The following is a 22,731-nucleotide window of genomic DNA, read 5'->3' as shown; positions in this document are numbered from 1 at the left end:
CATCAGGAAACTGAATCACTTCCATTTAAATTATCTTAGAAAGATTCTGATAAGAGAGCAGACACAGATATCAGATAAGATAGCAGACACAGAGGTCCTTTCTTAAACTAAACTGTCAAGTATTCCAACTCTAGGACAGAGAGCATAACTCCATTGGGCTGGACATATTGTTCGAATGCCAAATGTACATTTGCCAAAAATATTATTTTATGGAGAATTCACACATGACAAGTGTTCATAAGATGGTCAAAAAAGGTGATATATGAACACTCTCAAGGTCTCTCTTAAGAACTTTTAGAATGGATTGTATGACATGGGAGACCACCCAGCCCTCATCAGAGAAGGTGCTGTGTTCTATGGATGAAGCAGAATTGAATTCACTCAGAAGGAACAGGAGATTTGCAGAGTTAGAGAATCCGCCCCAAATGTTCACATGGGCTATTTGTGTTTGACCTGTGACAGAACGTTCTCCTCTTGGTCTGATCAACCACAGAGGGACACGTTGCGACTGTTCTGTAACCCAGGGATGTCTTTTTGGTCCTCTTCCAGAAGGAAAGACAAGAACCAATGAACTTCCTAACTGAAAACTAGGTAATTGAAATTCATCAGGTCTGATCAGTATCACCTTTGGCAGCCCAGAGCAGGAGAGATTAAGCGCAAAGCTGTTCTACAAGACAGACCTGGACATACATGACTTTCCAAGGTGAGCCGAGCAAACAGCCTTCCTGCTGTTCTCAGAGAGCAGTTTCCCTTGTCCCTTAGCGCAGATTGCCCCCTCCTCCCCTCCTTTCTCACCCCACAGGGGCAGTACTCTTTTCTTAGACCGCTGCCGTGGGGGGAGAGGGGAAAGAAAAATCCTATTATGGTTAAGTAAAACAGATCCCTGACTGGCCCCGTCCACCACAATTTCACGCCACGGAGATTCCCTATCTCAGGAGGTGAGTAGCTTGAGCATCCCTGTTACTCTGAAATCACGGATAAGAATTGAATTGCTCAGGCTGTTTCATTTAATTATACGTGTTGTAATTGCTTTTATAAGCATGTTTCTACCTGACGATAGGGACTGGTTTTTTTTCCCCTCTTTGTTTCCCTTAATACGGAGCCTGGAACAAAGTGGACTCTGAATAAATGCTTTTCGGTTGAATGGTAGGGCTGGAGAGGGAAGAGAAGGGCATTAGCCATTGGACTACGGTTCCCAGAAGGCGTCGGACTCCGATGGGTTCATGGGACGAGACTCCGATTTCCCAGAATTCACCCCGCAAGAGACCGGATGCGCCTTTTTCCGATGGATTCTGGGAATTAGAGTTCTTTCCTGACTATGCGCAGGCGCAGTTCCAGGGCAGTAGGGATTCTTGCCTGTCTTTTTTTTTGCAGCGGGTGAGTGATTGTGAGTGAGTGTGAGCATGACCGTGGGTGTGCAAACGCGTGTGTGTTCTTGCCCGTCTTCTCTTCCTCCTCCCCTTCTCGCTCCTCCCCTCTCCCCAAAGTTCTGATCCATCTGGACAGAGATCCACGATGCCCCTCCTTTATCTCCCGCCAGGGCAGCGAAAGTGGGGGAAGGGGCTGGGTGGAGAGAAAAGGGGCGGGTCTCGCACGGGGAGTGGGTGGGGTGGGGGACGGGCACTGGGGAACCAACCACGGGGCCCAGACTGTGTAAGGTGGGGGCGGGGGCTCTGGGCCCCACCGGGGAAGGAAGGAAAGAGGAAGGCGAGCGGGGTCCAGTCGCCCCAGGAATCGCTCGTGAATGACCGAGGGTGCCCCGCAGCGGCCGCTCCTCGTCTGCTCCTTCTCTCCCAGGTCTGGGGCTGGGGTCTGGAGCAGTTGGTGCCCCAACCCTCCTCCTCCGAGGCCCTGACTTCCCCGGCTTCTTCCATGGAGGTCTCTGGCAGGGGCGCGGGAGGGGAAGCCCCCAGCCCGGTTTGGCGTCCTGGATCACTTGGGAAGCCTGAGGACCCTTCTTAGAATCACGTTTTTAAAATACAGCAAACAAAAATACATCGGAAACCAATAGTTTTGTTTTCTAATTGTTTTCCATCGAAATTGGACGTGTTTTCCAATCCAAGGTAGCCCCCCCTGAAGTCTATCCTTGGAACCTTTGGGGGAGGGCGTCCGTGGACCTCTGATTAAGAACCCCTGATTTAGTGCCATCCTGATCAATCGGACCGGCCCCCAAGAGGCCATTTTTTAATTCTCAGAAATCGTGGGACCCAAGTGAACACTCCAATGCTGAGTTCACTTAGCCCCTAACAAATGATGCTGTTTGTTATCTTAAAAAACTTGGGGCTTTGAATGTCTTACAATCCACATTAAACGATTGTGGCTTTGATCATGAACAGTGCTGAGAAGGAAGTCTATAGAGTAGCCAAAATGTTATTTTAAATGATTTTTAGACTGTTTTAAATGGCTTGCAATTATTAGTTGACAATCATTATCCGAATTAGGACAAGTTAATCACTTGAAGGATTTTTAGATACTGTTTATTGTATCACCACTCTAATAAAAACCAAACTGGATTAGAAACAGTAGCATCTTAAGATGATTAAAATTTATCTAACAGTGGAAGGAGGATGGGTAGTTTGTAATTTATGAGCAATTACTCACATATCCTGTATTACATATGCATCATCAAACATAAGAGCTTTGGAAAATTTAAAGTTTTTTTGTTTTTATTAGAAAGCACAAATCTCAAATTGAAAATCTATTGGTCAGGAAAATTTAAAAATATTCCATTTAATAAAAAAGTAAATTTAATGCTTTTCCTGGGACTGTGTTACTAGAAAAAATTCAGTACATGAAACAAATCTAAAGATAAAAATGATTTGGGGAAAACTTAATCATTTGACAAGAACTAGGATAATTGGACCAACATAATACACTATATTCTATGGTAAATTCAAAATTTAAATTTTGATCATACCATTAAAAATTTAGAAGAGAAGCAGATCTTATACTTTTAGAATTTTTTGCAATATCATTTTGAATTTAAATAAAAAAAAAGAACACTTCCATATACATATGACAACTTTAAAAGATTCATTATAAAACCATTAATTTCCATTTGACAAATGTTTTCTTTTTAAAAAAGACAATGTAATTAATTAATACTGTTCTTCATCTTCAGTTACCTTTCTCTTCTGTTTTCCTTGTAAGTTTTCTTTTATTCTCTGATAATACACTTATTTTTTCCCTCCCTTCCTCACTGTCTCCCCTCTGAAGACATTAGACAAATATGTATGTAAATGTATATATATATATATACATATATATATGTATATGTGTATATATATACATTTGTGGGTGTAAAACCACACATCTATTTATCTACCAGTTCTTTGGATGTGGATATCTTCCTTCATAGGTCCTTTGTAGTTGACTTGAGTATTTGTAATACTCAAAATGACTTAGTTCAAAGTTGTTCTTAGAATATTACCATTACTGTTCTCTTGGTTCTGCACATTTCATTCTTTGTTTTTTCATGCAGATTTGCTTTTCTAAAACCAATCCACTCATTATTCCTTATAGCAAACTAGTATTCCATCACAAGAACATACTATAACTTATGTTATTGTGATGGAATACTAGTTTGCTAATTGTGGTATTACTGGGTCAAAGAGTTTAGGAAGTTTAATGACTCAGGGCATAATTTACATAATTTGGTCTCTAAAATGGTTGGATGAGTTCACAGTTCCCCACAGTGAATGTGCTACTTTTTGCACATCTCCTCCATCATTTGTCATTTTCCTTTTCTATCATGTTAGCCAATCTAATAGATGTAAGATGGTATCTTAAAGTTGATTTAATTTGCAAAACCAATAGTTATAAATTTTCTATTTATTAATAGTTATGATTTTTTCATCTAAAAACTACCTTCATATTCTTTGATCATTTATCAAATGAGGAATGATTCGTATTTTTACAAATTTGACAAAAGTTCTCTATGTTTGAGGTATGGAATCTTTAAGAAATTGCCTATAAAATTTTTCTCCCAATTTTCTGTTTTCCTTTTAATATTGACTACATTGGTTTTATTTGTACAAAACCTTTTTAATGTAATTGAAATTATCCATTTTTCAATTAACAATGCTCTCTATCTTTTATTTATTCATAAATTATTCACCTATCCATAAGTTTTACATGTAATTTGTACCATATTTTTCTAATTTATAACATCTTCCTTTGACTATATCTTGGTAAATGGTGTCAAATATTGGTCTGTGCCCAAATTCTGCAAGATTGCTCTCCAGCTTTCCCAACAAATTTTTTTTTAACCAAATACTGAATCCTTATCCTAAAAGCTTATAACTTTATATACTTTCAGTCATTTGCTATTGTGTATTTCATGTCTGTTCCATTTCTTTCTATTTCTTAACCAGTACCAGATACTTTTGATAATTATTGCCATAAAGTATCATTTAAGATCTGGTACTGCTAAACCTTGCTTTACATTTTTTCCATTAATTTCTTTGATATTCTTGATCTTTTCTTATTTTTCTGATGAATTTTTTTTTCTGGCTCAGAAAAATACTTTTTTGGTAATTAATTGGGATGGCATTGATAAATAAATTAGCTTAGGTAAAATTGTTATTTTTATTATATTGGCTCTGGCTATTCATGAATAAGATTTTTCTAATTATTTAAATATGATTTTATTTGTATGAAAAAGTGTTTGATAATTATGCTTTTATAATTACTGGGTTGTTTTGATAGGTGTATGCTCAGGTATTTTATACTGGCTACAGTTGTTTTAAGTGGGATATCTTTTACTATCTCTTCTTGCAGGGCTTTGTTGGTAATATATAGAAATGACGATGATTTATGTGGATTTATTTTAAATCTTGCTACTTTGCTAAATGATTGTTTTCCACTGACTTTTTAGTTGAATCTTTAGGATTTTTCAAGTTTATCAATATATCATCTACAAAAAGGAGAGTTTTATTATTTTAATGCCCATTCTGATTCTTTTCTTTTCTTTTTTTAATGCTATTGCTAGTATTTATTTTTTAAAAATCAAAATGTGATTTTTTTCTCAATGACATGTAAAAACAATTTTTAACATTCTTTTTTCCCCCCAAAAAATTTTAGTTCCAAATTTTCTCCCTTTTCCCCTCCCCTTCTTATTGAGAAAGCAAACAAATTGACATAGCTTATACATGTGTAGTCATTTATATTTATTTAAGCATTCTATGAAAGAAAAGACAGACAATCCTCTCCCCACACGAAATGTAAAATTAAAAAAAAATTATCTATGATAGACATTCAGCCTCTACCAGTTCTTTCTCTGGAGATGGACAGTACCTTTTATCATAAATCCTACAGACTTGTCTTGGATCATTGTATTGCTGAGAAGAACTAAGTTATTCATTGTAGATCATCTTGCAGTATTGCTGTTACCCTGTGTAATACTCTCTTGCTTCTGCTCATTTTACTTTGCTTTAGTTCATGTAAGTTTTTCCATGTTTTTCTTAAAGCATCCTGATCATCATTTCTTAAAGCACAATAGTATTCCATTATAATCATATACAACTGTTTAGCCATTCCCCTGTTGATTATCCTCTCAATTTCCAATTCTTTGCTCTCACTAAAAGAACTGCTATAAATATTTTTATATACATAAATCCTTTTATTTTTCATTTTTTATTTCTTTGGGATACAGATATAGCAGTGGTATTGCTTTGAAATTGCTCTCTAGAATGGCTGAATCAGTATCCAACTGTTTCAAGAGTACATTAGTGTTTCAATTTTTCTGCATTCTTTCCAACATTTGTCATTTTCTTTTTCTGTCATATTAGTCAGTCTGATAGGTATAAGGTGTTACCTCAGGGAATTTGCATTTTCCTCACCAATATTGATTTAGAGCATTTTTTTTCATATGATTATGGACAGCTTTGATTTTTTCACTTGAAAACTGTTCATATTTATTAATAATTTATCAATTGGAGAATGGCTATTATTTCTAAAAATTTGACTCTGCTTTTTATACATTTGAAAAATGAGATCTTTTGGAGACATTTACTATAAAATTTTTTTCACAATAATGATTGCCAATTATGTATCTCCCCTTATCCTGTTTTCCCTGTGTATCCTTCTCTCTCTCTCTCTCTCTCTCTCTCTCTCTCTCTCTCTCTCTCTCTCTCTCTCTCTCTCTCTCTCTCTCTCTCTCTCTCTCTCTCTCTCTCTCTCTCTCTCTCTCTCTCTCTCTCTCTCTCCCTCCCTCTCTTTCTTTTTATGCTGTCCATTCTCAAAAATGTTTTGCTTCTGACTTTTATCTTCCCCTAACTGCTCTCCTTTTTATTAGTCATACTCTCCTGCTTCTGAGCCCCCTCCTTTAATCCTTAACCTTTCTACTTTCCTGTATGCTAAGATAGATTTCTACACCCAACTGAGTATGTACATTATATCCTTCTTTGAGCCATTTCTTATGAGAGTGAGGTTCATGTGCTCCCCTCCCTACTTCCTCCATTTCCCCTTCCGCTGTAAAAATCTGTTTTAGGCCTCTTTTATGTCAGATAACTTATCCCATTCTACCTCTTTTTCAGTAGATTTCACTTTCTCATTCCTTAATTTTAATTTTTTAGATAATCATATCACATTCTACTCATACCTGTGCTTTCTATGTATACTCCTACTTGCCCTAAGAATGAAAAAAGTTTTAGAAGTTATAAATGTCATTTTCCCATGTAGGATTATAAACAGTTTAACCTTATCAAATCCCAAATAGTTTCTCTTTCCTATTTATTTTTTATGCTTCTTTTATATCTTATAGTTGATAATCAAATTTTTTATTCAGCTCTGTTCTTTTATCAGAAATGCTTGAAAATTCTTTATTTAGTTGAATATCTATTTTGCTCCAGAAGGATTTTATTCAGTTTTGTTAGGTAGGTGATTTTTGGCAATAATCGTAGCTTTCTTATCTTCTGGAATTTCATAGTCCAAGCCAACTGATCTTTTAATGCAGAAGCAACTAAATCTTATGTTATCCTGACTGTGGCTTCATGATGCTTGAATTGTTTTGTTTGTTTGGCTCCTCTATCAGTAACCTTTCTGCAGTTCTTTTACTAATTAAGCCCAGGTTGGTGGGAGAATTAAATGAAATAATATATGTTAAAGAATTTGCAGACCTTAAAATGATATGCGAATACTATCTAATATTGTTATTTCCATGTTTTGTTATCTTTTCTGGTTTATGTGGTGTGTTTTTATTTCTTTTTAAAACAATTTAGACCATGTGAGGTTTGTAATTCTTTTGAAAACAGCTTTTTGATCTCTTTAGACCATTTATCTGTTATGACACATTTTTTTTGATAGTATGTACATTTGCGTCGGTTCTTTGTACATTAAAAAAACAAAAACAGAATTTTATCATTAATAAGCCACAACTATTCATCACAGGCAGTAAGTTTCTCAGCATTCCCAATCTGAAAATCTTTTAGTACCTGTGGGCTTTGTCATTTGAATTTTTGAAAAGTAGCTTGATATCTTCCTGTTGTCTTCATACTTCAGTCATTCAATAAACATTCATTAAGCATTATAAGCTCCTACTGTGATGTAGGTACTGTGCTATGCTCTGAGGATATTACAAGAAGAAAACAAAAGGACAGCTCAAGGAACTTTCATTCTAATGGAAGAAGACAGCACATAAAAAGAAGCTGAAAAGTGTGTGTGTGTGTGTGTGTGTGTGTGTGTGTGTGTGTGAATTCCTCTATTAGCCATTTTTGTTATTCATTTTCCTGTCCTGTCACAATTTTTTTTCTTTTTTGATATAAATATATTTCATATATTTCATTAGTTTCCAATTATTTTTCATTCTTAACATTCACTTTAAAAATTGTGAGTTTCAAATTTTCTTCCTCTCTCTTATCCCTTATTCCTTGAGAAGACAAGCAGTGTGATGTCAATTAACCATGGAAAGTCATGCAAAACATTTCCATATTAGTATATTACAAAAGAAAACAATACATAGGGGAAAAAAGGGAAAAAAGTATGCTTCAGTTTGTAGTTAGAAGTCATCAATTCTCTCTCTGGAGATAAATATTTTTCATCATGGTTTCCTTGGAATTGCTTTGGATCATTGTATTGATCAGAATAGCTATGTCTTTCAAAATTGATCATAGTTACAATATTGCTATTCTTGTATACAATGTTATCCTAGTTCTGCTCACTTCACTTTTCCTTAGTTTATATATGACTTTCTAAGTTTTCTTGAAATTAGCCTGCTTCTTGTTTCTTATAGCATGATGCTATTCTGTCACAATTATTTATCACAACTTTTTCAGTGATCCCCCAATTGATGGGCATTACTTCAGTTTCTAATTCTTTGTTATTCACAAATAGAGCAGTTATAATATTTTTGTATAGATAGACCCTTTTCCCTTTTTTTGATATGTTTAGGATATAGATTTAGTAGTAATATTATTGGGTCACTGAATAGCCTTTTGGGCATAGTTCTCAATTATTCTTCAGGATGTTTGAATCAGTTTGTTACCAATTTTGTTACCAGTTTTGTTATCAATAGTGCATTCAAATCACAAAGTTTTCACCAAAGATTTCATCAAATTAATTTCATGCATATCCTGTAAGCCATAGAGTAAGCAAGCATACTCAGTATCAAAGCAGAATGTAGAAGGAATTTCTATGAATTTAACTCATGTCAATTAATTTTCTTTCCTATCCCTTGGAATTTCTTAGAAGTGGTTAGGCTCAGAATCTAGGTCTCACACACTAAATCTATGTCTCTTGCCTTTGATTTTAAGTAAAGTTTAGTTCTTGGATAGGTTTCTGTTTCTATTGAGGTCCATGGAACTGATGCCCAGGTTATGTTCTTATAATTCTATCTTTGTGGGTTTAAGAAATGTAAGATAAAAGTGATCTTCTGCTTAACATATTTCTCCTTCCCCAGTTTTGGCTTCTCAATTCTTTGATGAAAAAGAAGATCAAGTTGATGAAGAACATGGCTTCTGAGTGCCTAACAGCCTTGTCCCATGTAAGTTATTTTGTTCTTGCTCTTGAAAAGTAGTTTCATTTCTAAAAGTGTAGACATATTTCATTCACTGTAACTCCTTCCAACAAATTTTACTCAGGGACCTAAACATCAATTATTCTTTCTTAGAAGACTTTGACTCCCTTGATGTAAGGTTCCTAGATTTCATACCTTTTTAAAAATAATTTATTTTATTTTTTTTAATCAACAAAAAACCTATTTTCTCTCCCCCCCACTTTTACCTTCTGTCCCCTTAAACATGTGGAGTCAAGCAAAATAATTGTATTGACCAGTGTTTTATACTACATATTTAGTCCTTCACCTCTCTCAGGAGATGGGTAGCATTCTTTACCGTCCTCTGGAATTATATTTAAGGTTGGAATTTATCTTAAGAATTGTGTGATGCAAATATGATATATGAGTTATCCGAGATACAGAGAAGTAATGTGTCTTATTCAAACAATCAACAAACATTATATACTAATAATGAGCCAGGCATTGTGCTAAATGCACAAAAAAGAGGCAAAAGATGAAGTCTGTGGCCTTAAGAAGCTCACAATATATTGTTAGGAAAGAGGAGATGATAGCAAGCAAATATGTATATACAAACAACCTCTGTATAGGAGAAATAGGAAATAATTAAAAGAGGGAAGGCTCTAGAATCAAGATGTTTTCCTATAGGAAGTGAAATTTTAGTGTGAACTTAAAAGAAGCCAGAAAGGTCAGTAGTTGGAAAGCATTTTAGTCTTGGGGCAACCAGAGAAAATGCCCCAAACTGAGAGATGGAGTGTTTGTGGTTCAGTCAGGAGACCACTTTCAATGAATCAAGGAATACTCATCAGGGAGTAAGGCATAAGAAGATTGAAAAAGTATAAGGTTATTGGGTTGTGAAGTTCTTTGAAGGCCAGAGAGAACAATTTGTATCTTTTCATGGCGATGAAAGGGAGCCACTAGAATTTATTAAGTAGGGGATGGTGGGGGAGTGACATGATCGACCTGTATTTCAGGAAAATCACTTTACAAAATAAACTCACCCACAAAAGTCAATACCAGCTTAACATAATCATTACAAAATCAGGTGGTAATAATAAAATCATACAAAATGAATACAATATTTAGAAGTGAATCTACTATTGCATACCTAATACCTGTAAAGACACACTACAAAGTGAGTCCTAAAGAAATTGAAAAAGAGGCAAACAAGTAAAAGGCTCTGAGGGATTAGAAAAGAAGTATATACTGTAGAGGGAACATCTCAAGGAGCATCCCAAGGTTTATTTTGGGCTTGTTTGGTTTTTTACTCAAAGTAATAAGAAGACACTAATAAAATAACTTAATAGTCCCAATCCATCCCTTTATGTATGTATGTCTTTGTGTATTTTTCACATGAAATCAAATCTTTAACTCTCAAATCTGGAAACATAACTTTCAAATCTTCTATACGCTTAAGTTTTTTGTGATGATAGTATTAAAGACTTTTAAAAGTGCATTCAAGATAAAACATAAAGAAGAACTACTAAAGACAACACAGTATTGAAAGCACTGGGGAAATGCTTGATCCTATATAAGTTCATAATCATGTGACATTTAAACAGAGAGACATGTTTCTGGGTAATTAATCATTTTGTTAAAAATGTTAACATATTATTAATGAGAGGGATAGTTATTTGGACCAAAAGATCATGGCAGTGAGGTCACATTTTGTAAGCCCTTAGAAGAGTGGGTGGCAACCAATTCTGATTTATTAAAAATTAGTGAAAGAGAATGAATATTATAATGAGCTGTGTACCTATTCTAAGAAGGGGCTAGAGGATGAGACTTTGGTCATTTCATTTACTTACAAATTACCCCTAGCCACTGGGAATTTTAGACAAAGGATCTATATCTTCCTATCAAGCCAGAGTAGAACACAATGGGCTGGAGTTTCACCTTTGATTAAAATTTTTGTACAATTGGGTGATTAAGAAAATATTAAGCTTGTCCACTCTCACCAGTCTTATTCTTTGGAGAATGAACCTTGAAATAAGTACTTTACAAAAGGGGGGACATTGGATCTCCCCAAATCATTAAGTTATTCCCACATTTGATTCTGTTGAGACATTCTCAATAGGAAAAGCACTTCATTAAGGGTTTCTAACTGTATGGAATTTAGGAAGGGAAACAATATGAGGGGAAAAAAGGAAAGCTCAATCGCTACTTTGACCGTAAGTAGAATTATGTAAGAAGTGCAAAAGCAAAAGTAAAAAAATAAGAAAATAATGTTCATTTCATGGAAGTCGCATTTCATAATTCACTGGTTCGCTGGAAAAATCTGATGCTGCTCTTTGGTTTAGGTGTGATCTCAGAGCAGTTTCTAGCTGACTGACTTCTCTGGTTTGGGTTATTTGTAGAGATCTTCCTTTCTTGCTAAAAAAAAAATCTCCTTCAGAATTGGTCTTAACACAAATTTTAATTTACTTTACCAAGAATCAGGTCAAATAGTAAAACTTATGTCTGTTATTAGAAAATTAAATTTGAAACTCTTTAGACTAGAATTTATATTTTTAGGTTAGTCAGTTGTCATGTTGATATATTTAAGAAACTCAACTACAACCCAAAAGATGGAACCATATTTTTATATTTGATATTATTCATTCCTCCATCAGGAGGAATCAATAACAGAACACTTTTTATAAGAAGTTGAATTCTCATATAAATTAAATTAATTTAAATGGCCAGATTAACTTCAATTGCAATAAAGATTCCAGGATAGGATATAGAAATGGCTTCAATAATCAATTTCAAAACAGTGCACATTTAGTAAGTTGTTTATAATTAAACATTTTCAATTTCTCTCCATCTTCAAATGAATAACTCTTAATAAAAGTGGATCTCTCTAAAAGTTATAAGATAGATCACGTCATTTTTCATATGAGATAACTAATTGTGCTGCTATTCTTTTAATCAACACAAAATTGAGTCAGTTATAATATTTGCTTCACAAATAAGAGAATTATATAGACTTAACAGTCTTCACATCATTCGTCTAATTGTCCCTGTGCCATTATGAGAAATTAAAAACCTTATTTAATATTATAATGAATAATAACTTATTTAGTTGTTCAGAATATAGAAAGGACTAAAATTCTTAAACTAATAGCATAAATATTATATCTGCCTCTCACTATAGTAACTCAGATATAGTCCAATATTAATCTAAAAAAAATGTAGGGCAGCTAGATGAGACAGTGGATAGAGTACCAGTCCTGGAATCAGGAAAGCTGAATTCAAATCTGTCCTCAGACACTTAATGCTTACTAGCTGTGTGACTCTGAACAAGTCATTTAACCCCAATTGCCTCACCAAAAAAACCCCAAAAATCTACTTAATTGCATTTTTATTCATTATTTAACATGATTATAGAAATTTTCTATAAAAGAAGAATCAAGGACATAGTTACACAGTAAATGATGCTTCCCTAACTTCATATAAATTTCAGGTGAAAGTTATATAGATAGCCAATTGCATTGAGAAAAACTGAAAGTCAACCTGGTGGGATATTTTCCATTTAAGAGGAAATGCATACTAAGGAAACTGAGTCAAGAAAATCCTACCTTAGCCCAAGTCAAGGGTTCTTTTCAGCCTTTCCTATGAGAACTCCACCTGTAGTTTGTGGACATCAACCTCCTAGGGTTGTTGGCACCATGGATCATTGACTCAGTAGCATTTCTTTCTTCTTCTTCTTTTTTAAAAATAGCTTTTAATTTACAAGATATATGCACGGGTAATTTTTCAGTATTAACAATTACAAAACCTTTTATTCCAACTTTTCCCCTCCTCCCCACCCTTTCCCCAGATGGCAGGTTGACCAATACATGTTAAATTCGTTAAAGTATAAGTTAAATATAATATATGTATTCAATAGCATTTCTTGATGATTATATCTGGAATCAGACTCAGAATAATATCAGTTTTAGTTCCAGAAGGTCTTAAGTAGCAAATTTCAATAAATATAGCTTTGGGTAAATTCAGTTCTCAAGGATCGCATTTCCTTGATAAGTATTGACTATAATCTCATTTTGGATACAGTAAGATTGATCTTGAAAAATTTCAACTTATCTTGATGTAACTAGTGTTCATGATAAATAGATGCTTTTTCATTCCTAGGTTCAATATTACACAAATGGTTTTGCTTTAAGATGTTTAATAACAAGTAACAAAAGACTTGGTATGGGATGTGTAAATATGATAATTTCAAATTGCATACTGATAATAGTTTATGTAAAACATTGTCTATAGTAAAACATGTTTTTAACCATGTTCAAATGGACACAAACATAGATTATGCTCTCAGAATGCTTTTAAACAATGGGAATATTTTTAAAGTGACTCTTAGTTAGCATACATTTCAAGTAATGTTCTACCCATGGGTTTTAATTCCAGGCTAAATAGCAAACATGAGTAAAATTAGATTTCCTGATAAAGTAACACAAAATAGTTTATAAATTACTACTCTCCATTAATATAACTGACAGTATGGAAATTCTGCTCCTTAAAACAAGCAAAAAAAGATTTGCAACTTCAACCTCACAACTTAATAGATTCACATCTTTGTTTCATAAGCTTCTATACCTTTTTCTAATTATATTCATGCCATTCTGAAAAATGAAGTACTTCAGGAACTGAATTTTATACATATGTCAAGTTCAAGCACATATTTAACTTTTGCTTCAATTATGTAATGAATTAAGATTCAGATCATAACAACAAGATCTTTCTACTTGAATCTTACTGATACTGTAGTATTAATCTAATAACTAGTAGAACCACTATTGCGATGAGAAGACTTCCACTGATAATAGAAATTTCCTATGAAAGTTTAGAAGCAAGGACATGGTTATAACAGCATCAAAAATGCCTATTGTTGGAATTTATTTGCTTGACTGCATATTTTTAAGTATGTTTTGTTTTTCTTTTTTCTTTTTCAATGGTAAGAAAGGTAGGGATAGGAAATAAATGCTTGTTAATTGAATAAAAAATTTTAAAAAGTAATTTGCATCTTTTGGATCTCATTGTGCAGAATGATTTGTAGGATTGACTTTAAACATAAAATTATTAATAACTTACAAAGTCTAATATAACATAGGGAATGTGGTAAATAAATTCTCGAGAAATACTTGACATGGAATACTCCAGTATCTTGATTCTTTGGGAACTAGTCATCTTAGTTTCAACCAATTTCATGTCTTCTCATGTTTTACATGAAGGATGGTTCTTAAATGCATGGGACTGTTTTTGATTATTTCAGAAATTGTTGACGTTGCAAGATGTGGTTATTGACTTCACCCAAGAGGAATGGAGCTTGTTGGATCCTGCTGAGAAGGACCTTTTCTGGGATGTGATGCTTGAAAACTATGAGAACTTTGTCTCCCTTGGTAAGGATAGCTTTTGTCTCATGCATTGTCTGACCATTAAAATGATTTTGCATTCTCATTTTCTAAGGGTCATGCAATGTCTCAAGCAATTTGTTGAATTCCAACTTGATGTTTAGAGGGTTCCCATGAATACATGTAGTGTAGAAAGGCCCCTATATCCTTTAGTATAAAAAGACAAAATGTTTCTGTTCCCTCTCCAAAGGAAAGGCCTTGGCTCTTTACAACTGAAAATTAGAAGCTTTATTATGCTGCTTCTGAAACTGTATTTTCTTTGTGCTCCGAAAAGATGAAAACTTTTTCACTCCAGTCCCTATTTTTTTTTTTTTGGAGACATGGAAGATTTCCTTAGTCTTTGTAGGAAATGTGCTGAAATAAATTAATTGTGTTTGAACCTAAGTGAGACTGTAAATTATCTTCCATATTTAATGTGATTGAACCATAATATAAAGCATCTTTAAAGAGCCTTTCCTAGCCCGCTCTCTGTTTTCCGAGAGAGAGAGAGAGAGAGAGAGAGAGAGAGAGAGAGAGAGAGAGAGAGAGAGAGAGAGAGAGAAGAGAGAGAGAGAGAGAGAGAGAGAGAGAGAGAGAGAGAGAGAGAGAGAGAGAGGTTGTGATTGAATTCTTAAAATCTCTCTGTCCTCAGCATCTTTCCAAAAGTTACCTCATGAACAAGGACTTCCAGACTCCAAACGATTTCTGATTTCTCAGTTGGAAAGAGGAGAAGCACCTTGGCTGCCAGTGGGAGAAGGGCTAAAAGGCATTTATGTGGGTGAGTGAATAAAAATCAGGCAAGATGTTATAGAAGATTATAAACTTCACTGCAGGTACTCAGTAAAGATGAAAATTACCTTTGGAATGTTAGACTGATTCTGATCCTAAAAGATACCAAAGTCTCCAGAGAAGGATTGTAGTTGTTCCTATTTTGCTACTTCTTTATTCCTTTTGCTTTATTTTTATTCTCCTGATATTTTTATCATATTTCCCTACACCTTAAAAAATAGGTGTTCCTTGTCCAGAAAGATAACTTGTAAGACTTTGTCAAATAGAGTGCTAAATATAGTTGCCTATTCTCTATATTTGTCATGTACTTCTTCATATATCTTAACTTCATTATGTACAATCTATACTTGTTAAATTGAGGTTTCTTTTAGGGGACTAATACTTTTTTAAAAATGAAGTAAAGTTTGCTAGAGATTCTCCTTAGTTCAAGAAATCTAATTGTTAGAAATAACTACTTTCTATTTTCTGATAATTAAGGCATTCCTGAAATCTTCTGTAATTAGCTATTTTGTTATTATTTTCATACCTACCTGGGTTTTACTTCCTTTCTAGGAATGTTCTTCTATCTGTAACAGATTAATGTTCATTCTTCATGAATGTGATAAAATCTAGAATTTAGTATGAATTAATTTAATTTTGTAATTGAGCATTGAATATTGACACCTTTTATCCTCCCTCCCCTTAGATTTTCTTCCTGAATTCAATACATTTGGACCGAAATACAATCTGGGATCAATCCTTACTATACAACAGAAAATTCCTGAAAAAAGTTGTGTCCATGAATATGACAGTCTTGGAAAGAGTTTCAATATGTTTTCAGTACAAAATAGAATCTCCTTAATAGAAAAACGATCTCACCATAATAAATGTAAAAAGCCCTTCATTTACCCCTCAAAATGTATGTGTTATCATAGGACATATCCTCAAGGAAAGTTCTCTAAAGATGCTGAAGTTGGCAAAGACTTAAGCATCAATTCACAGGTTCCTGAACCTCAAAATATATATAGTGATGAGGAGAAAGTTTTTGAATGTAATGAACATGAAAAAGCTGATCACAATAAACAATACCTAACTGCACATCAAACAACCCATGTTGCAGAGAAGCCCCATAAATGCAAAGAATGTGAAAAAGTCTTTAGCTCCTGGATAAATCTTTTTCTACATAAGAAAATTCATAGTGGAGAGAAAGCCCACTTAGGTAATGAAGGTGGCAAAGCCTTTAAGCAGAAACGACACCTTAGAATCCATAAGCTGATTTATGCTGGACAGAAGCATTATGAATGCAACGTGTGTTTGAAAGCCTTCAGTAATAAACACTATTTAGACCAACATAAAAAAATCTATACTAGCAGTATACCCTATAAATGTAATAATTGTGGAAAAGCATTCTGCCAGGAATCACACTTTATTAAACATAAGTTAATTCATACTAAAGAAAGACCATTTGGATGTAATGAATGTGGAAAAGCTTTCAGCAAGAAACACTACCTAAGCAAACATCAAAAAATTCATATTGGAGTCAAACCTTTCAAATGTGATGAATGTGGAAAGGCATTCAGCAGTAATAGCTACCTAATTCAACATAAAAAAATTCATACTGGAGTGAAACCCTTCAAATGTAATCAATGTGGGAAAGGTTTTATGAGTAATAGCTATTTAATTCAACATCAAAGAATCCATGCTGGAGGGAAGCCCTATAAATGTTATGAATGTGGGAAAGCCTTCAGCAGTAATAGCTATCTAATACAGCATCAGAGGATTCATACAGGTGAGAAATTATATAAATGTAATGAGTGTGGAAAAACTTTCATTAGTAATAAACAATTATCTCAACACAAAAGAATCCATACTGGAGAGAAGCCGTATAGCTGTAACGAATGTGGAAAAACCTTCAGGCAAATGGGACATGTTGACACACATAAAAAGATTCATACAGGTGAGAAGCCTTTTGAATGTAATGAATGTGGGAAAGCCTTTATCAGTAATCAACAGCTATCTCGACATCAAAGAATTCACATTGGGGGGAAACCCTATAAGTGTAACGAATGTGGAAAAGCATTCAGTAGTAACAGCTACTTAACTCTACATCAAAGAATCCATCCTGGAGGGAAGCCTTATAAATGTGATGAATGTGGCAAAGTTTTCATTAGTAATAATAATCTAATTCAGCATCAAAAAATCCATCCTGGAGAAAATCCTTATAAATGTAATGAATGTGAGAAATTCTTCAGCAGTAATAGCTACCTAATTCAACATAAAAGAATTCATACTGGAGAGAAGCCTTACAAATGTAATGAATGTGGAAAAGCTTTCATCTGTAATAGCTACTTAATTCAACATCAAAGAATCCATACTGGAGGGAAGGCCTATACATGTAATGAATGTGGAAAAGCCTTTAGCAGCCATCAAAAGCTTACTCTTCATCAAAGAATTCATACTGGAGAGAAACCTTATAAATGTAATACATGTGGCAAAGCCTTCAATAGTAATAGTTATCTCATTGAACATCAAAGAATCCATACTGGAGAGAAACCCTATACATGTAAGGAATGTGGGAAAGCCTTCAGACAAAGTTCATCACTTATGCAACATCAGAAAATTCATACTGGAGAGAAACCCTATAATTGTAATGAATGTGGGAAAGCTTTCAGGCAAAGTTCATCACTTATGCAACATCAGGTGATTCATACTGGGGAGAAACCTTACAAATGTAATGAGTGTGGGAAAGCATTCAACAATAATCAAAATTTATCACGACACCAAAGAACTCATACTGGAGAGAAGCCCTATAAATGTAATAAATGTGGGAAAGCCTTTAGTAGTAATAGCTACCTAACTCAGCATCAAAGAATCCATACTGGGGAAAAGCCCTATAAATGTAATGCCTGTTGGAAAGCCTTTAGCAGTAATCAAAAGCTCTCAAGACATCAAAGAGTCCACACGGGAGAAAAACCTTACAAATGTAATGAATGTGGGAAAGCTTTCTGTTCCAATTCTAGATTTGAAACACATAAGACAATTCATTCTGGAGAGAGACCTGTTTAAATATAATGAATGCAGGAGAGGTTTTGGGGTTAATACTCATGCAGTATGAATTGAAGCCATATTGGGAAGAAATCTTAAGAAATAAAATGAATGTGTGAAAGCCTTCTGCACACATAAGAAAACTCAAGGCTCATGAGAAACATTTTAAGTGTAATGATTGCAGAAAACTTGATTGAGATCTTATAAGAATGTGGCAATGCTCCCAAATGTGCATTGAACTTACTGAATAATGTAAGGTTTCATATGTGCTACAGTTATTATACATCAGAGTTTTCATACTGAAAATACATTCTGGATAATGAATGTGTGTAAAATGTCAAGTGAAAATACACTTCATATTGTTAAATATAATGAATATTAGAAAGCATTCAGGCTGGATCAGACCTTTGTACATATATTGTAGAGAATTAAAATTTTTTTTCCAGAAACATTCAATTAAAGACCTTAGAATCTGATAATACTCATAAAATTCTTTATGAATAAAATTCTCAGTTCCTGAAAGAATTAATACTAAAGATTAACTGTATTTAATATAATGAAATGATGATTTGAAAAAATTATGTGAAATTATAAAATTTCAGAGTTAGAGGAGACCTCGGAGAATATCTAGTCTAAATTTTGTCTGAAAAAGGTTGCCCCATATACTATACAAATCTACTTAGTCTTTGTTCTTTAATAAGGAAGAACCTTCTGGATTCCTGAAGGAATTTGCTCCATAGCTTTTGCTTCTGACTAAAATTGAAAGGTAAACACCTTGGTTGGGGCCTGTAAGCTATAGTTTTAGGAACTCAGATTTCTATAGAATACCTAGAATCTGGGGTTATTGACCCCAAGTATAGGTTCACCTACAGGTGTGTTCTTTCCCAACTCCAAATCTGTGATGCTATGATAAAGGAATGAGAGATGCACATCTACTGCAGTGAATGGTGTTTTGTTCTCAACCTGGCTCTATTCTACTTTTCTTTATTGTATTCTATAGCTCATCCATCCTGACCTGCTTATTGTTTGTTAGACACAATCTTTCATCTTCTCTCTTTGCTTTTGCACTGACCACCGACATACCTGGAACATTTTCCCTCCTGGCTTCCTAAACTCCTTTTAATCTTGTGTTCAAATGCTTCCTTCTGAGGAAGTCAACTTCTGGTGCCTTTTTCCCCAAAATTACCTTCTGTTAACTGTATCTTGTGGCCACTTTTATAGATACCGTAGTCTTTATTAGAATGTAAACTCTTTGGAGGCAGAAATTTTTTTTTTAATTTTCTTTGTATCTTTAGAACTCAGTACAGTGCTTAGTATATAGTAAGAGCTTAATAAATGTTTACTGATTCATTCATTGATTATTGTACAAATGGAGAAGGGTCTTTGCCTAATGGGAAGATCAGGAAATGCAGAGAGGACTTTGCATTTGTACTGAGCTAGAAAGAATAGGAAAAGTTTGAAGGGAACAAAAATTAAGCACCTGCTATGGGATTACTTACACACACACACACACACACACACACACACACACACAATCTAATTTATCACCACAGTAACACTAAATTAAATGATATTATCCTTACTTTACATGTGAGGAAAGTGAAATAGAGATGAAGTGACTTACTCAGCCACACATCTGGTCAGAGTCTGAGACAGATCTCTTCAGGACCAGCAAACTGCATCATTTGCTTGCCTCTAGTAAGATAGCAGGACAGTTGGTAGAGATGGCAATGGAAAGAGCATTATAGACTTATGAAGCAATTTGAACAAAGTCATAGGGGCAGGGCAACATGAATGTTTTAGCAGGGATTACAATCAAATTTGGCTGGAACATAGCACATGTGTAGAGATAATATATGCATGGGGAGTGTACCATGTACTACTAGTGGAGTATGAATTGGTTCAGTCATTCTGATTTTTGCTTAAAATATTACCAAAATGTGAAGGTCTTTAACTCCTGTTGTATCATTTCTAGCCTTAGCCCTCAAAAAATTTAAGATAAAGGAAAAGTTCTTCATGTATGAAAAATATTTCCAGCAGCTCTTTTCAGGATAGCCCAAATGATGAGACTAAGGAAATGATCTACTGGGGAATAGCTAAGTAAACTGATGTGTGAATGCAATGGGATAATTGTATCATAAGAAATGAGGAAATGGAGAGTTTCAGGAGAACCTGGGAAGATTTCTGTTAATTGAAACAGAATAAAATGGGCAGAACTAGATTGGTTTACACAATAACATTACAGAGAAAAACAACTCTGAGAAAGTTAAGAACCAAGAGTCCAAAAGAATACGGATAAAATGTGATTTCCTTTTTGACAGAGAAGTGATGAACTTAAAAGATAGAAAAAGACATACATTTTTTTTCCCTTGGCCAATGTGAGGATTTTTTCTCCTGGACTGTGTGCAGCTATGTATTGAGGGCTTTAAAAATTATTTTTATTTGTTTAGTGAAAAGAGGGGAAATGTAGAGACAATTTAATTTTTGAAGAAAAAAACCCCAAAGGATATTTATGTTATGATCCACCACATTTATTTTATTTTTTAAAAAAGGTAATTCTTTTCAATTAACAAATATCTATCTTTTTCTCCCACCTCCCCACAGTCCACTGGAGAAAACAAACCTGCAACAAATATGTGGTCAAGGAACACAAATTCTCAACATTGATCAAATCCAAAACATATGTCTCAATAAATAATCAGATCACCACTTCTCTGTGAAAAAGTGGATAACATTCTAAATCATTTGGTTTCTGGTGTCATGTTTGCTCATTCAGTTGTTCTTAAAGCCTTTTAAATATCATTTATTTTTATAATTTGCTATAACATGTATTCTCCTGGTTCTGCTGAAATCACATTTATTTCAATATAATTTATTGCTTTGTAGTGCTGTTGATTTGACTTAAAACTCAAACTTTGAAACACATGGCTAAAGAGAAATGACAAAGATACCTTGCATTATTTTGCTACTAACTTTTTTTCCCCAAAATAATGCTCTATTGAGTTAGGATTGATATTGCTAGTATTGATGTGAACAAATAGGGAGTGTTTATTGAAAATTATTAAGTGCACAGGATTTAAAGTAGCCTTCATTTTTATTTTTATGCTGCTGTTTTATTAAATCACCTGTTCTGTGAAACCTAGAATTTAAATAGAGGATTGCACTTGGTAATTCTTCATATAGACAAAAAGTAATTCTCTCTTGTTAGGATTAGTATTCTCTGCTGAAATGTGATGTACTCTATATACTTGGCCAGGTGTCCACATAACGGACATATGTCAAATGAAATTTTTGGAGGAGTGGTTTCTAGACAATACTTTTGGTAATCTTATATTGTGAGAAGACTTTCCAGTTATAAGAGACATCAGTTTTCACATGTGGTGCTTGAAAAGTTTAAGGGTCTCCAGAAATGAGTGGCTTATAATTGAGATTTTAGGTTATTTCCAGCTCTATATTTAGGCATCTATGAAATTTCACCTGAGAATTGCCCAATACATGGAAGAGCCAAGTGTTTTATCTGCATAAAGTTACCACATGCCAGAGGCAGGATTGAAAGGCAAAGGATAAGTCTACATCCTTTATGTTATGATTTTTAATAACAAAATCAGGTCCTAAGTTTGTAGCTTTCTATTTGATAATAGGAAGGAAGGGTAAATGGTTTAAAGAGCTTGGGCTCAATATTGTTTCCATTATGTGACTTGTTCTTTTACCTGTTTGGGTACTCATGTTATGATTAAATTGTTTAATGGGGATTGTAGTGAGAGGGAGAGACAGTAAATTATTTTAAAAGTAAATAAACATTTTAAAAATAATATTTTGGTACTTATTTGTTTCTTTATTTGTTTTGTACAGTCCTTTGTGGGCTCCTGTGAATCCATTGTATATTTTATATTTTCTAGAGCCCTATCCCAGTCCTTCCCACTGCTAGTGCCTTCCAACTAAGATTACCTTTCATCCATAAGGTATAAATCTTGTGTTTATATTGTTGTTTGCATGTTCTTTCCCCTGTTAGATGAATTCCTAAAAAGCAAATACTGTTTCTTTGCCTTTCTTTGTACTCCCGATGCTTAGTGCTATGCTTGGTACAGAATGAATGTCTTTTAAATGTTTGTTGCTGACTGAAATAAAAGCTGTTTTGTTATCATGTGTTTTCATGGGAATCCTTTTACCTACATTTATGGAACCCTAGATACAAGAGCCATATCTAGAGATTTCAGAGAGTAAACTCTGGATGGGAATAATATATACATTTTTTTTGTTATCACTAAAATCAGACCCAGTATGGGAAAATTATGAACAATGCTTTGATTTAGAATAATTTCCCATGAATTCTTCTTTTAGTCCACATAGGCTGCTATTACTGACCTTGGTGAGGTGGGAAGCTTGACCCTATGTAAGGAATCCTAGTGAGTCTGTCATGTCTTTTGTGTAACTTTTTGATGAGAACATGAGAATGTGATTAAAGTTTTTTAGTGAAATGCCAGGAAGCACAGAAAGGGAAGGCCATTGATTAATAAGTTTCCTTTACTGTGACCT

The 22,731-nt window shown here is 34.1% G+C and overlaps 1 protein-coding gene across 4 annotated transcripts; it reads left to right on the top strand.

The window, feature by feature from the left end:
• The first annotated feature begins 502 nt into the window (after positions 1-502).
• On the top strand, positions 503-22,336 carry LOC141554157 (uncharacterized). Of its 4 annotated transcripts, none has more exons than XM_074285763.1 (5): positions 503-703; positions 8,897-8,980; positions 14,265-14,391; positions 15,035-15,160; positions 15,857-22,336. In XM_074285763.1, exons 2-5 carry the CDS (start codon positions 8,918-8,920, stop codon positions 18,214-18,216), a joined length of 2,676 nt encoding a protein of 891 aa, XP_074141864.1. In that variant the 5' UTR covers positions 503-703; positions 8,897-8,917; the 3' UTR covers positions 18,217-22,336. The 4 variants fall into 4 exon arrangements, with proteins under 4 accessions (XP_074141864.1, XP_074141865.1, XP_074141863.1 ...); XM_074285764.1 differs by lacking the exon at positions 503-703 and adding an exon at positions 735-938; XM_074285761.1 differs by lacking the exon at positions 503-703 and adding an exon at positions 1,090-1,377.
• Positions 22,337-22,731: the final 395 nt, after the last annotated feature.

The sequence above is a fragment of the Sminthopsis crassicaudata genome, chromosome 2 (assembly GCF_048593235.1).
Source record: "Sminthopsis crassicaudata isolate SCR6 chromosome 2, ASM4859323v1, whole genome shotgun sequence".
NCBI lineage: Eukaryota > Metazoa > Chordata > Mammalia > Dasyuromorphia > Dasyuridae > Sminthopsis > Sminthopsis crassicaudata.
This window is presented reverse-complemented; position numbering and strand designations above follow the sequence as displayed.

Coding starts and splice junctions, on each gene's coding strand:
- LOC141554157 (XM_074285761.1), top strand. CDS start 1,144: ATGGTAGGGCTGGAGAGGGAAGAGAAGGGCATTAGCCATTGGACTACG. Junction 1,378..8,896: donor TGTCTTTTTTTTTGCAGCGG/GTGAGTGATTGT, acceptor CTCCTTCCCCAG/TTTTGGCTTCTCAATTCTTT. Junction 15,161..15,856: donor GCTAAAAGGCATTTATGTGG/GTGAGTGAATAA, acceptor CCCTCCCCTTAG/ATTTTCTTCCTGAATTCAAT.